Here is a 12,800-nt window from a genome sequence, read left to right as displayed (position 1 = left end):
CCCTGCTATTCCTGGCCCACAAAGCTTGTTTGTCTCTCACTAAAGCTTTAACAGCACAACACTCGCACATATCCTGTCTCCCTGGGAACTAATCCTATGCTCACACTCCTTGATTTAACCGTGCATTTGGGACTACAGCAAAATCCAAGGTATGAAATGAAAACAAAAAGGTCTGACTCCCGGGTACATATGCCCCCAAGAAATCCTCTCTCATTATAGTCATCATCCAGGTAAGCCTGAAACAGCTGCTCTTCAAGAGAGAAGCAACACAAGGAGCTCCCCTGCACACCCCCAAATCCCTGCTGTCTCCAGGTAGGGCAGGGGCTGCTGCCAGCGTGGGCTCCCTGCCTTCCCAAATTCCCCTCTTGACATTCCCACTTGCCCCAAGTCTCTGTACGGGTCCATCTGGCAACTTCACAGCAACAGCAGTTGGCTTTCCAGTAAAATAAATTCATCTAGGAAAGAAAAGGCAGCTCGCACCTGCTCCCTGTCAGGGCTTGGGGCACAGGGATACTGCTACAGCTCCACATGGTTTATAATGCTTTTTTCCTCTTCCTTTCACTCATGAAGCAGACCGACTGGGTCATCGGTAGGATCAGGCAGAGAACCACGAAGAAATTTAGGTGGGAGAGATTTTTGATGTCTCTAGTACAACCCCTCCACACAAACCAGCCAATTTCAAAGTTAAAACAGCCAATTTCAAAGTTAAAACAGCAGATGTGTCCAGCAGTGTTAAATATCTCCCAGGATGGAGGTTCCCCACCTCTCTGGGTTGGCTAAATTCTTCACAGCCATGAAATTAGCTAAATGCCCTTTAACTCCTTCACCTGCATAATCTAGAGCACTTGTAAATCCTTATATATTGATCCAAGTTGCCAGAGGTATTTTAACCCTTGAGACCCCAAGAAACTAAACACTGTTTAAGAAAACAGTTTTAATTGTACAAATCTCATTTCCTTCAGTGATGAAGTGACTGTGCATGAACTGTTCATCCATCCTTGCTACAAGCTCTTGCTAGGAGGAGTAGTCATTCAGCTCCATCTTGCCTGCAGCACCTACTTACAATATTGATCTGAATCAGCAGAGATCATCCTGGAAGAGCAGGTAGCCCCGTCCTGGACCTCACACAGCCTTAATTTGTCTCTGCAAACTCTGAGACAGAACCATTCATAAGCTGGCATAAACTGCTGGATTTTGAGGCCCTTATGCCCCTCCTAAAGGACAGGTCCAAAACCACCTGGGCTAAAAGATTGTTCCTGCAAGTAGAAGAACTCAGCAAACCCTCTATTTTTCTCCCAGGTTTGCTGACCAGAGCGGTCCATCAGCCTCTGCCCAGAAAAGCACACATCCTCATTAAAGGCAACACGTAAAAGCCCAAAGCAACAGAAACAGATTTACTGATGGCATTTGGCCACCAGTAAATACAGAAAAAAATACAGAAGCTTCTGGTAACAATTCTTTGAAAGGAAAACTAAAGTTCAAAGGCATCACTGCTGGAAGGCTTTGCAGAGGATAGTGTTAAGTATTGTCAATTGGTAGATTTAAGCATTGTCTGGGAAATGTCAAACGCTGTCAAGATCCCACAGAGCTCTCTGCAGTGAAGTCCCAGTAAGGGACTCCTGGAGGCTCATCTGTGAGAACACAGGCTGATGGGCCATCAGCCCTGCTCACAGAAAACAGCTTATTAGCAGCTGGTACAGAACACAGGGCCCTCAAAAAAGGCGGCCAGCCCCCTGCAACAGGCAGCATCTCCCTCCAGGAGCTTCAGCCACGTCTGCAGTCCAGCCCTGCTGTCAGGAGTCCTCTCAGACCCATCAGTTCAGTGCTCCCAGGCTTCCAAACCCCACCTTTCTGGGCACTTAGCCTATTTCAGGGATAAAAATGGTGAGAACAGTCCTCAACTCCATCAGGATCCTTCCAGGAATTCTCCCACCTTAGGGAACAATTTGTTCAGTTGTCCTGAAGCAAAATAAAACCCTGCAGCAGCAAGACAGCTATCACTGGAATGGAGATCTTCTAAGCCCTAAAATAAACAGCCTTGCCTCTAGGGTCCAGCTGCATAGGATTGCTCTGTACTACCTTACTCAAAACCCAAAATAAAATACCTCCTACAAGCTGTTAAAGAGACAGCATTCAGGTTGCCCATAGGATTAGGCATTGGCTTCTAACCCCCCCATTCCTTGGTACCTGCAGCAAACCTTCAGGTCAGATTCAACCCTAGCATGATGTTGGTCTTCTGAAGTGGTAACGAAAGCAGGTTCAGCACAATCAGTTAGAACACATCATCTTTCCTTCCTCTTAGAGCAAGCCGTGCTCTCTCTGACCGGCATGATTCCCACAACTGCCACTTGACCTGCTGCAACTGAACAGCTCCAGAGTGCGACCATGGGACAAGACAAAGCTGGGTGAAGGTGACCAGTTATGAACCAGATCAACAAAACTAGAACATGACCAAGGGTTGGCAACACCTGGGTTTGAACACCATCTCTTTAGAAGAGTCATTCCCCTCTGGCACTACAACTACAGAGGCTAATGCTCCAAGAAAAAGACACTGGTTATTTCTCTGCCCTTGCTTGGCACATCAATATTTAAATGACAGATGCCTTCACATCAACCTCTGAGACAAGCAGTTAAGGTGACAGCTATCCTTTGAAGGGGAGGAGGAGAAAGAGAAAATGTGGGGCAATATACCTGTCAAAGAAGATTAAAAGAACCAAAGCTTCACGGAGCCAATCTGATCTAGACATTTTGTATCTGCACTGATATTACTGTACTTGGACCAGCATAACAGTATAATCCATTGCAAGGGAGACCAGAAAAGCTTTGGAGATGAGCACAAAGTACAGGGCTGTGAACTCTTTAAAAGCCATCCGAGCACACCTCCTCCCGGGGGTGGTCAGCTTTAATTGCCACATTGCTTCCCAGTAATGATAGGGGGAAGAGAGTCGGGACAGCTGCAAAAAGGAAATGAGACTTATCAAAGGGGAAGAAAAGGAAAGAGAAAATAACCAAGATCTTTTTATCGTGCTATTTGTGATGAGCCATCAGAAGATGAGTCTGATGGACAGCTAGGGAGAACGGTCAGGACTCAAAAAAGACAGCATAAAATCAGAACAGAAGTCAACATTTATCAAAGAAATTCTTTAGCATGGCACACAGTAAGTATCCCATTCTGCTGCCCAGATGCAGGTGGAGACCACTTCTTTCCCAAAGGCAACTGCCACAGCTCCAAGGGCAGGGTGAGGATGGGACAGCATCTCTTTTTCCAGCTGGTGAACCTGAGGAAAGGGAGCTCCCTCCTGATACTGGACACTTGCTTTGACAGGTGTTCCAGCAAGCTGTGCTTCTCACGGTTCGGTATGGTAGGATGGGCAGTTGCTCATGGGCCTTTCGGAGCCACAATGGAAGCTAAATCCAAAGCTTTGTCACCCTAGACTTCCTTTTGCTCTGCTTTTGTGGGATTAATCAGAGTTATGAAAGTAACTCCACAGGACTCCCCTTTTGCATCAGTGATCCCATCTGCATTAGGGTGTCTCTCAAAAAGGAAAGGGTAGTGGGCAGATGGAGCAGGAATCATTTGCTCAGCTCTTCAGCACCAGGAGGCAGATCATCCCTTGGTGTAAGGGCACAGGGCTCAGCACTGTTCTGCTAGCAAAGAGCTTGGCCCAGGTCTCCTTGACTCCCATTTTTCAACATTCATCCCACTGCCGATTTAAAAACGGGCACCCACACAGCTGAGGAGACTCAGGCTCCCACTGCCTCCTCCTGCCTCCCACAGCAGAACTAACACCAGGAAAAATACGATCTGGGAGTCACTTGACATAACATCTCATCTATTCCTTACAGCTGCCCCTGTTCTTTTCCCCTTATCATTATGGTCAAAATACATGGCAATTACGGTCCCCCCTGCAGATACATTCTCAAAAGGTTTTGAAGTGCAGCTCTGGAGCAGAGCTCCGTCTAAGGGAGCCTGCTGCACCCCAAAGCTCAGTGGCAAGCTGGCAAGTAACGTCCTTGACAAAGTGGTGTCTTCCCCAGTAAACCACCTAGGGGACAGAGCTCAAGGCTCTCTGCCCTTGTGCAATTCCCTTTGCCACATCTGAGGTCTGCGAAGTCCTACGCTGTAATTCCACAAATCACTCCCTTCGTGGCTTCACAGCACTCCTGTTATCACCATATTGGCTCCAAAGCTTCCCATCTTTTCTGAAGAGCAAGGTTGCCCCAACATTTAACCATCAGACAACAGGTTTGCCTGATGCTTTACAGGCAGCTAAGGTACGAACAAGCCCAGCACAATTTTTGCCGCTACTGGAAGCTGGTGGCTGCAGTTCAGGCCACTGTGCATTTAGATAAATCCTTCCTCAGGGCTCTGTCTCACCCCCATGCCATAGTCCTTCACGCTCAGTTCCCTCATCCTGAAGGTACGTTTCACATTGTTCCTGAGTCCCAAACTCCAGAAGGCCCCAGTCTCCCCTTTCTCCAGACCTCCACGTGCCCAGGCACTTTGCAGCTCTGAGCATTCAAAACTAGAATTATCCAGTTAAATCCCTGCCTGAACTGTTCTCTGTCCCCCTGATCCAAGGGGTCACCGCTCTCTCCTTTTACTGACCAAGAATTTTCAAGTAACCAACCAACACAGGGCTCGCACCTATTTTAGAGAGCCCTCTCTTCCCCCTCAGCTCGTTACAGCCACTTCAGTAGCTCAGCTAGAGAACAGAGTTCAGCCAGAGGCATACAGCTTTGCTCATTTTCTTCAGGAAAGGAGTCGCATCCCATATCCAGGAATGAACCCACATCCTTGACACAGCCAGCTGTGCTGTGGCAGCACAGATCGGCTTGCCTGTAGCACACTAAGACAACAGGTATCCAGTCCCCAACTAGGACGCTCAACATACAGTAGTAACAGACAATTTCTACATAAGCAGAGATTCCTCATTTCTTCTTAGCAAGGAGGGGTGTGTTTTTATACAATAGCTTTCCAGCTGGCTCACTACAGAAGATCAACGGCCCACACTTAACTCACTTCCCAGCACTTGCTGCTAGATCATGCTGGGGAGAAAAAAATTCAAATCCAGGTAGAATTTATTTGCTTTTACCATCCTGCCTCAGTTTTGCGTTGCTGGTGAGGTGTTCAGGCAGCTTGCACAATAACCTCTTGTGCGAGGACCACGTAGTTAAAACTGATCCCAAGTTTATGGATTTCCCTCTTGGCCTCACAGATGGGGAAGAAGCAGAGGATATCACTGATTTCCTCCAGAGCTGTCATTGCCCTGGAAACTCCCAGATACCAGACTCCACAACAGGCAGCAAAACAGCATAAAAAAACCCCAACCCTGCTCCAGAACAACCAAGAACTATGTAGTCTTCATCCAAGTTCTTGCTGGCATCTTGGTTTTGTCATGAACTGCTCTATCAGTAAGGAGCACAAAACCCAAGCAGACCAATTTCAAGTAAAAGACCAAGACTGGAAACAATCCCCCTAAGGACACAGTCAGAGTGACTCTGGCTGTAGTGAGGGAATAATAAAGGTCAGATAGAAGCGTAACACCTCTTCCATTTAGGTTCCAGAAATGCTCAACAATGAAGAATTACTCCTCTAACCAAGAGCTTTCCTATACAATAACTTCTGCAGCTTGGGGCCATTCAGCTGTGCATTTGCGTGTATTTGTGCTCAATGCATACCGGCCTTAAGCCAGCAGAGATGACATCCTTCCCTTTTCATTGCTGTCGAAACATTTTGACTCCCCAACCCTAAACTCAGGCTCTGCAATAATCCCTCATACAATCCAACTGCAGTTGCAGGCATAGCCCATTACCTGTTGAGGATGTGATCCTGAATGTGTCCGTTAAGTTTGTTCCGTGAGAAACTGTGGCAGAGAGAGGAACGTGCATAAACACACTAGAAATGCACACAACCCTGATACACAAGGACAGAATATGTGACATGGAAGAGGGGAGACAGAAGCAAGACCACTGAGGCTGTCAGCTGCCAATTCAACATCTGGTGGTGACAAGTAAAAGATATTCTAACCGCTTTTAAATTATCAAGAAATAACTGCTTACTTGCCTCAAGTTTAGAGCGGAATAACCCTTTCTAATGCAAAATTAAACTTCACGATGTCCTGGTGACCCTGTCTGACCCATCTTCAAACAGATCACCACCTGAAAGATCTCAGCTGCTTCACATGCCAGACTGAACACCTGACAAACCTCTTGCTGCCAGTGGACCTGCTGCCTCTTCCCATTCATTACATTTTCATCATTACCTTCAGATGCCAGCTGCTCAACAAGGTCATTTGAGGATGAAGGAAAACAGGGCAAGGACAATAGTAAGCAGAGCAGGGTGGTAAATAACTGACAGCAGAGCCCTGAAACAGAAGTGACAGATAGCACGGCATCACTACACACAAGCTATCACACACAATAGCAGTATAGGCAGGGTAATTGTCCGCTCCCCAGGTCTGGAAAACCCAGTCCTCCCAAGCAGCAGCACTACTCAAACTTGCAATCTTCTTTGCAGAAGTCCTAAGGACAGCAAAGCTTCACCTTGATCCAGATCCAGCCTACTTGAGTTGTACTGCCACTTTGAGGTGTCTCCTCTGCTATGGATCCTTCTTGGTATCAAGGTACAAAATCCCAATCCTATGTGCGTAATGCTGGATGCAAAGCATCAGAGGTTCAATTCCAAGCAAAACTGCCTAGCAGAAAACGTCTGTCTTATCCTCAAAGAACTTGCAATGGTATTAACAATACTTGCACTACCACTTTTTCTACTCAGAGGAACCCTTCCAATCCCCACTGTCCTGATCACTGAGCAGAAAATGCCAACTCTGGATCAGCTCCTCCTTATTGTCTTCCTTCTCCAGGACTTCCAGTTCCAGTCTGGACATCATTTCTCTCCAGTCACGACTTGATTTAAAAGTAGGGGGGTGGTTTTTTTTGGTTTTTACATTCTTTGCCATTGTATTTTGTGCTTTCAGGTTTGTGTTTTCAAATTCTTCTTAGCAGTTACAAGCACTAACTGAAAACATAGAACAAAAAAGTCTCCTAATTGTAACACGAACAGCCAGGGCTTTCACAAAAAGTCTAAAACAGAGAAAATTAGGAGGATTAGACAGACTGTTCTTCTGCAGTTCAAGCAGAGCCCTCAGAAATAATGTGAGGAACTGCAGAGAGTCCCATTAAAACACATAAAGCCCCAATTCATGCTTTCCTCTTCCTCAGCTTCACATGAGGATCAGAACCCCACACCTGCCACACCTCCTTGATGGGAGCTTTCAGATCTATCTACTCTTTCCACTTGTTTTGCCAGTGAGGTCCACCTCAGCACCCTGCTTCAGGGGACCAAAAATGAGCATGTGTATTTGCCCAAGCCTGTCTTGCAGAGGTGTGGGAAGGCTTCTCAGTATAGAGACAGTTCCTCTGAAACTAATTCATCTGGCACCAAGAGAAGCTAGGCCTTAATACTTCAGCAGGAACCAAGATGCCATGCGTTGGCCCTATTCCAAAGGCTTATGCTTCTTACATCACACACGCTGGAATCAAACAAAGCATTATGGTTTAGCTAATTTTTTCTGCTCCATATATCTCCACAGGCAAAAGAAATAGGTTTCTGAATTTGGAATGGAATCTCTGAATCTCACTTCCCAAAAAGTAAATATTTGCATCCACTAGCACCAGCTGCCTCTTCTCTTTCCTCCTCCATTTCATTTCCAGATGCTTTGTTGGTGCATCTGCTCTATTAATTAAAACTGATTTACACAAGACAAAATTGAATCCTTAATAGAACCCTTCAGTGGAAATGACTGATGCCTAAAACTGCACTTACGTCTTCCAAAATTCCCATGTCCCATTTTCTCACCTTTGCTGCCTGAAAAGTGTTTTGCTCTGTTCAAGTCCATGGGGCATTCCTACGGCTCAAAACAAAGAATAACTCAGCCTAACCTGACTCTTCTCCTTTGCTCCTGGCATCCACGATCAATGTGTTGGGCATCAAGGGGAAGGCAGGCAGCGTTTGGCTGTTTGTTTTCATGATCTGACCACTTTTGAGGCTCATCTTTGGAAGGGCAAGGAGTGGTGATGCGGTTTGGCTTCTGATCCGAGCTAACCTTACGGTGCTGAGCAAGGCATAAAACAGCACAGGACTGATAAAGCAAAGCAATACAACAAACCATAGAATCACTAAGTTGGAAAAGACCCCTTGGATCATCAAGTCCAACCATTCCTATCTGCCACCAAACCATGTTCCTGAGCACCTTGTCTACCCATTTTTTAAATACCTCCAGGCATAGTGACTCAATCACCCGAGCACTGTTGTCCTACCTCAGAAGAGAGTTACTGGCCTCTGACTGTAATCCAGTGGTAACTTCAGGTTGGGAGAGTTACTTAGCTGTCTTCGCTTTTCATTCTCGCAGTACCTATAATAACCAGACATCTTTGAGACACGGCTCAGAAGGGCTTGAGGCGGGCAGGGGAAGAGAAGAGCATACAGACAGTGCAGTCTCAATTCGAACTTCATTTGGAGACACTCAAAACGACCCTGTAAACTACAGAGGAGGTTCTGTCCCCATTTTGCCCAGCTCCTCCTATATCTGGACACCTTTCTGAGACCTCGTTGGCTATTTCAGCAGGACCTTGTCCTCCCAGTCTCTGCATGACAAAGCCACAAAGGGCATCTCACTCCCCATATCTGAATCCTAGCTTCAATTTTATCTCTGCTGTGAAAAGGACTCCACTTCTGTGGCTTAAAACCTCATCTACCCTCAGGAGGAAAACATAAATATACAAGTTGCCTCTTCAAGCAGATGGCGTCTAAAGGAAATTATGATAATTAAGCTTCCGAGTTGTAGATTTCCAAGGGACTGCTTCACTCCAGCAGCAGACCTCTAGGCCAGTGCAGCAGGTATTAAAATTATAAGTTTCACCACATTTTATTAATTGCTAATTACTGCTTCATTACTTCCACTCACACTCCCAAGGCTGCTGCTGTCGCTGTTTCCTTCAGGAAGCAGTTCAGGTCACTTCAAAACTGCAGAGAGTGACACGATGAGTAAATTCAGTTATCGAAATGAAAATAGGTATTCTCTTAGACCCAAACCTCTTTGGAGGTCACACTTGCTAGGCATACTTTTTAATCAGGATCACAATGGAGGACTTGGTAGAGAACTTTAACTTCTGTCCTAGCTCCACTTTAGCCAACGCCACTGTCCCAGCGTCCAGCTAAAGGAGTGACGGCTGTGCCGTCTGTCCCTCCTGTGACCCACTGAGAAACTAGTCCAGGTGCATTTCACGTTTGAGGCTAATCTGCTTCCTATTCAAACTCCCCCCTAGAAGCTGGATGAGTAGAGTCAGAATCTGGGCTTAGTTTTCAAACTCAGAGCAGTGGAAAGTGCAGGAATTATTCCACGTGGAAGATGCAGCATTTGAAGTTGGGTGATATCCAGGGCTTTGAACAGGCTTCCAAGTCTGAAAACCGTGTTTAAATAGAAAACACAAAGCTAGTCACAAATTTTAGAGCCAAACCACTTATATGAATATAAATTTATGGGCTTATACTACCTTGTTTCATAATGGAAACAAAGCCAATTTAGGTTCTATTCTGTGCTAGTGCTATTAAATGTGCATCTTAGGCATAACTGTATGGCTCTATAAATCCAAATTTCATTAACAACCTGAAATCTGTTCCTTTGTGATTTATAGTTAAGGCCATAGTACTGACAGGTACTAAACACCCAGCCTGCTCTGGTATTTGCACAAAGTGCAAGCTCACCCTAGCCGAGGACTCTCCTCTCCAGCACTTTCACAGAGCAGTGGCAGATTTTTGACCCAGCTCTCCCTCTCACATCCAATATGCCACCTTGTTCCAGATCCCTTCCAGCTGACACTAATGCCCAGCACTAGTTTAAGAGACACGTGGCTTCTGGATGGTTTTCAGGTGCGGCAGCAAACCTGTGCTGCTGAACATCACCATTTCCACCAGCCAAGCCATCCCAGCCCTAGGCACACTTACCTCAAACAGGTTCTGGGCTACTCACCTGTTCCACACCAGGCTCTCAATGTACTATGTGACTTGGTGATCCCGAGGCAGATTCCATTTCATTTCAGCTCAGTGGCATGGAGTTGTGCTCCGTGATCAACCTGGGGCAGTCAACTGATTATAAACAAGTATTTAATCACCTCAGCTCTCTAGAGGCTTAAATTACAGCACTTCACCACAGCCCCTTCATTCCTCAGTCTTAATTGAGGTTTCATTACCAACCTGCTCCTGAGTCATTGGTTTGAGGCACAGGTAACTGACAGCTTCGGACCTAGAGGCACCTCCACATGCACTTTCATTTCTATCGGCTGCATTTGTCCATTCATCTCTTAGCTATACAGACAACAATCTCTGGTTTAAGCCAGAATATTGATTCACTTTCTCCCTGCTGTCCCCCAACCTAGACAAATCAATTCACCAACAAGTGACAGTCACTTCTCCCTGCTATGCCCCAATTTAGATAAATCAATTCTTTAACTACCAACACTCATCCTCATTTAGTAAAGCGCCACGAAGATGCACTTTAATAAATGTATTCCAGTTTCCTATGGAGGAAAAAATATTGTTTTAATAAACAACTTCATATTATTGTTTCAATAAAAGGGGCCACTAACTGTGGTGCATTATTTCAAGCATGATTTTATTATAGGTGAAATTTCATCTCCCTGGTCTCGCTGAAGAACACTGAGGACCTGACACAACATGGAAAAAGAGAATTTGCTAAGTGTCTGTTCAGCCAGGGAGAGAGCTGATTTGCTTTGTGCTTGGGGATTTGGCTTAGCTTTCAACACCAGCTATTAAAACTCAAAAGCTGGCAGGCGTGCTAGCATATTAAGATCTATGAAAATTCAAATAAGATTTACAATCAACGTAAAGTAGCGTATAAACTGACTTTAAGGACTCAAGAAGTCACATGTGCACTTTTTAAGGTCTGTAGCAGCAAAATTAAGACATCCGCATTTTCCCTTTACTTTCTAATCTGCCATTTCATATGGTTTTAGGCACTGTTTTTATACTATTATAGTGAGAATGCCAATATTTCACAGAACTGTTTAAATCTGAATACAATTCTGAGCATTTCTATTTCCCTATAATCTAGTTAAACCACATTAAACAACATTTCCACCATAATCAATCAGATGATCTTTCCAATGGGCTCTTCCAACCCAGCCCCATTTCAAAGACCATTCACTTCCAAACCCCTTGCAACCCCTGAAGTACATTTTGACATGAACAGCCAATGCTTAGAGCCTCAAGCCTGACTAAAATCAAGCAAGACAATGCTGTCCTGCATTTCAGCATACATTCAACGCTCCTGGTTTAAAGATTTCCCAAAACACCTATGAGTTATAAGGAAATTAAGGTACCAGAGCAAAATACGTTTCTTGTGTTCTCATTCCTCTAGGACACAGAATGACCTTCCCCAGCTCCCAAATCAGGAGTTCATTTCCAAAGAGAAAGGCAACGAAAGAGCAACATTAGCATTAATAACTGCAATCAACATTAGTCAGCAGGCAGTCTCAAAACAAATCAGACAGCCAAGCCAAAGACAAGCACCTGGAACCCATGTGAGCACGGCAAAGCCAGCCCTGAGGAATAAGACACAGAGCTTTTTCTTAATAATACCATACAGTGAAGGCAAGCCCTTGGAAGGAAAACATTTGGATGAGGATTAATAACAGACTTTGTGGATAGAAGCACAGTGTACAAAAGCTTTGTCCCACCAGAGGGGTTGTCATCGCCAGGAGAAACTGAAGATCCTCAAGATCTGCTCCAACACCGCTGTATCTTTCACTCGTTAAGGATGGATCCACATGGCAAGATGAGGGGACTGTGGCTCAAAAAAATGAGATGCTAAACCTTCCTAGATGCCTCCCTACGGGGCTTCATTGTTTTGTTCCACCTTTGGTAAAGAAACACGTAAACAGCAACAGTTAAAACCTAAAAGAAAACACTTAATTTTCTCCAACTAACATTCATTTTCCTTTTTTAAATAGAAAAGTATTTCAACACTCACTTGCAGACCAAATGAAAACACAATACCCATGTAAACCAATATCCCTTCATCTACTCAGAAAAATACAGACACCCTTCAAAACAGAAGCACACTTGGATTAGTCACAAAGCCAAAGCTTCATGGCTGTACAACCCTGGGGGTTTCCCCACACGCAAACACAAACATACCCATGTGTAAAATGATGGTGGCACACAAGTGGTGAACTCTTTGCTTGGGTCGTTATGCCTGAAAGCCTTTTAAGAGTTTTTAGCAAGGAATGCTAGCAAATCCTGTCAGCTGCCTGTTACCTCCACCTCTCCTGGCTGGTGGAAACGGTTCCTGCAGTTAAATGTCTCCTAAAGGTTCTGCGTGTTTTAAGCTAATTCTTTTAGCAAATTTCATTCTTAAGACTTGAAATCAGCTCTAGACTCATAAGAGGTCACAAGAGAGGGCTCGATGGCAATCCAAAGTCTTGCCTAAAAAGCAATGAACAGCCAGAGGCTGAGCACCATTCTGGCACAAACAGCTCCCATTGATCCTTGAGTGACTGAAATGCACAAAAAACTGGAACTAAGGACATCAGCCTGGCAGTCGTGAAAACAGTTGCATGAATGAGATGGATAAAACATCACCAGTCTTTGGCAAGGAAATGTTAATCTCAAGTCTTCACTTGATAAAGTGCTAAAAAAATTTAAAAGACTAACATTCAAAGGCTACAAGCTGGAATTCAGAGACTCTGGTTTAAAAGCAGGAAACAGGGGCAAGTAC

At 45.0% G+C, this 12,800-nt stretch overlaps 1 protein-coding gene across 1 annotated transcript in view; it reads right to left on the bottom strand.

The window, feature by feature from the left end:
* Positions 1-2,870, bottom strand: part of HYDIN (HYDIN axonemal central pair apparatus protein) — a 123,993-nt gene extending 121,123 nt beyond the window's left edge. Inside the window, exon 1 of the mRNA XM_069868809.1 lies at positions 2,775-2,870. Coding sequence (XP_069724910.1) covers positions 2,775-2,870 — 96 coding nt within the window. The remainder of the gene's footprint in view (positions 1-2,774) is intronic.
* Positions 2,871-12,800: the final 9,930 nt, after the last annotated feature.

The sequence above is a fragment of the Phaenicophaeus curvirostris genome, chromosome 14 (genome assembly GCF_032191515.1).
Source record: "Phaenicophaeus curvirostris isolate KB17595 chromosome 14, BPBGC_Pcur_1.0, whole genome shotgun sequence".
Taxonomy (NCBI): Eukaryota; Metazoa; Chordata; class Aves; order Cuculiformes; family Cuculidae; genus Phaenicophaeus; species Phaenicophaeus curvirostris.
The sequence above is the reverse complement of the archived record's forward strand: the minus strand, read 5'-3'. Positions and strand labels throughout refer to the sequence as shown.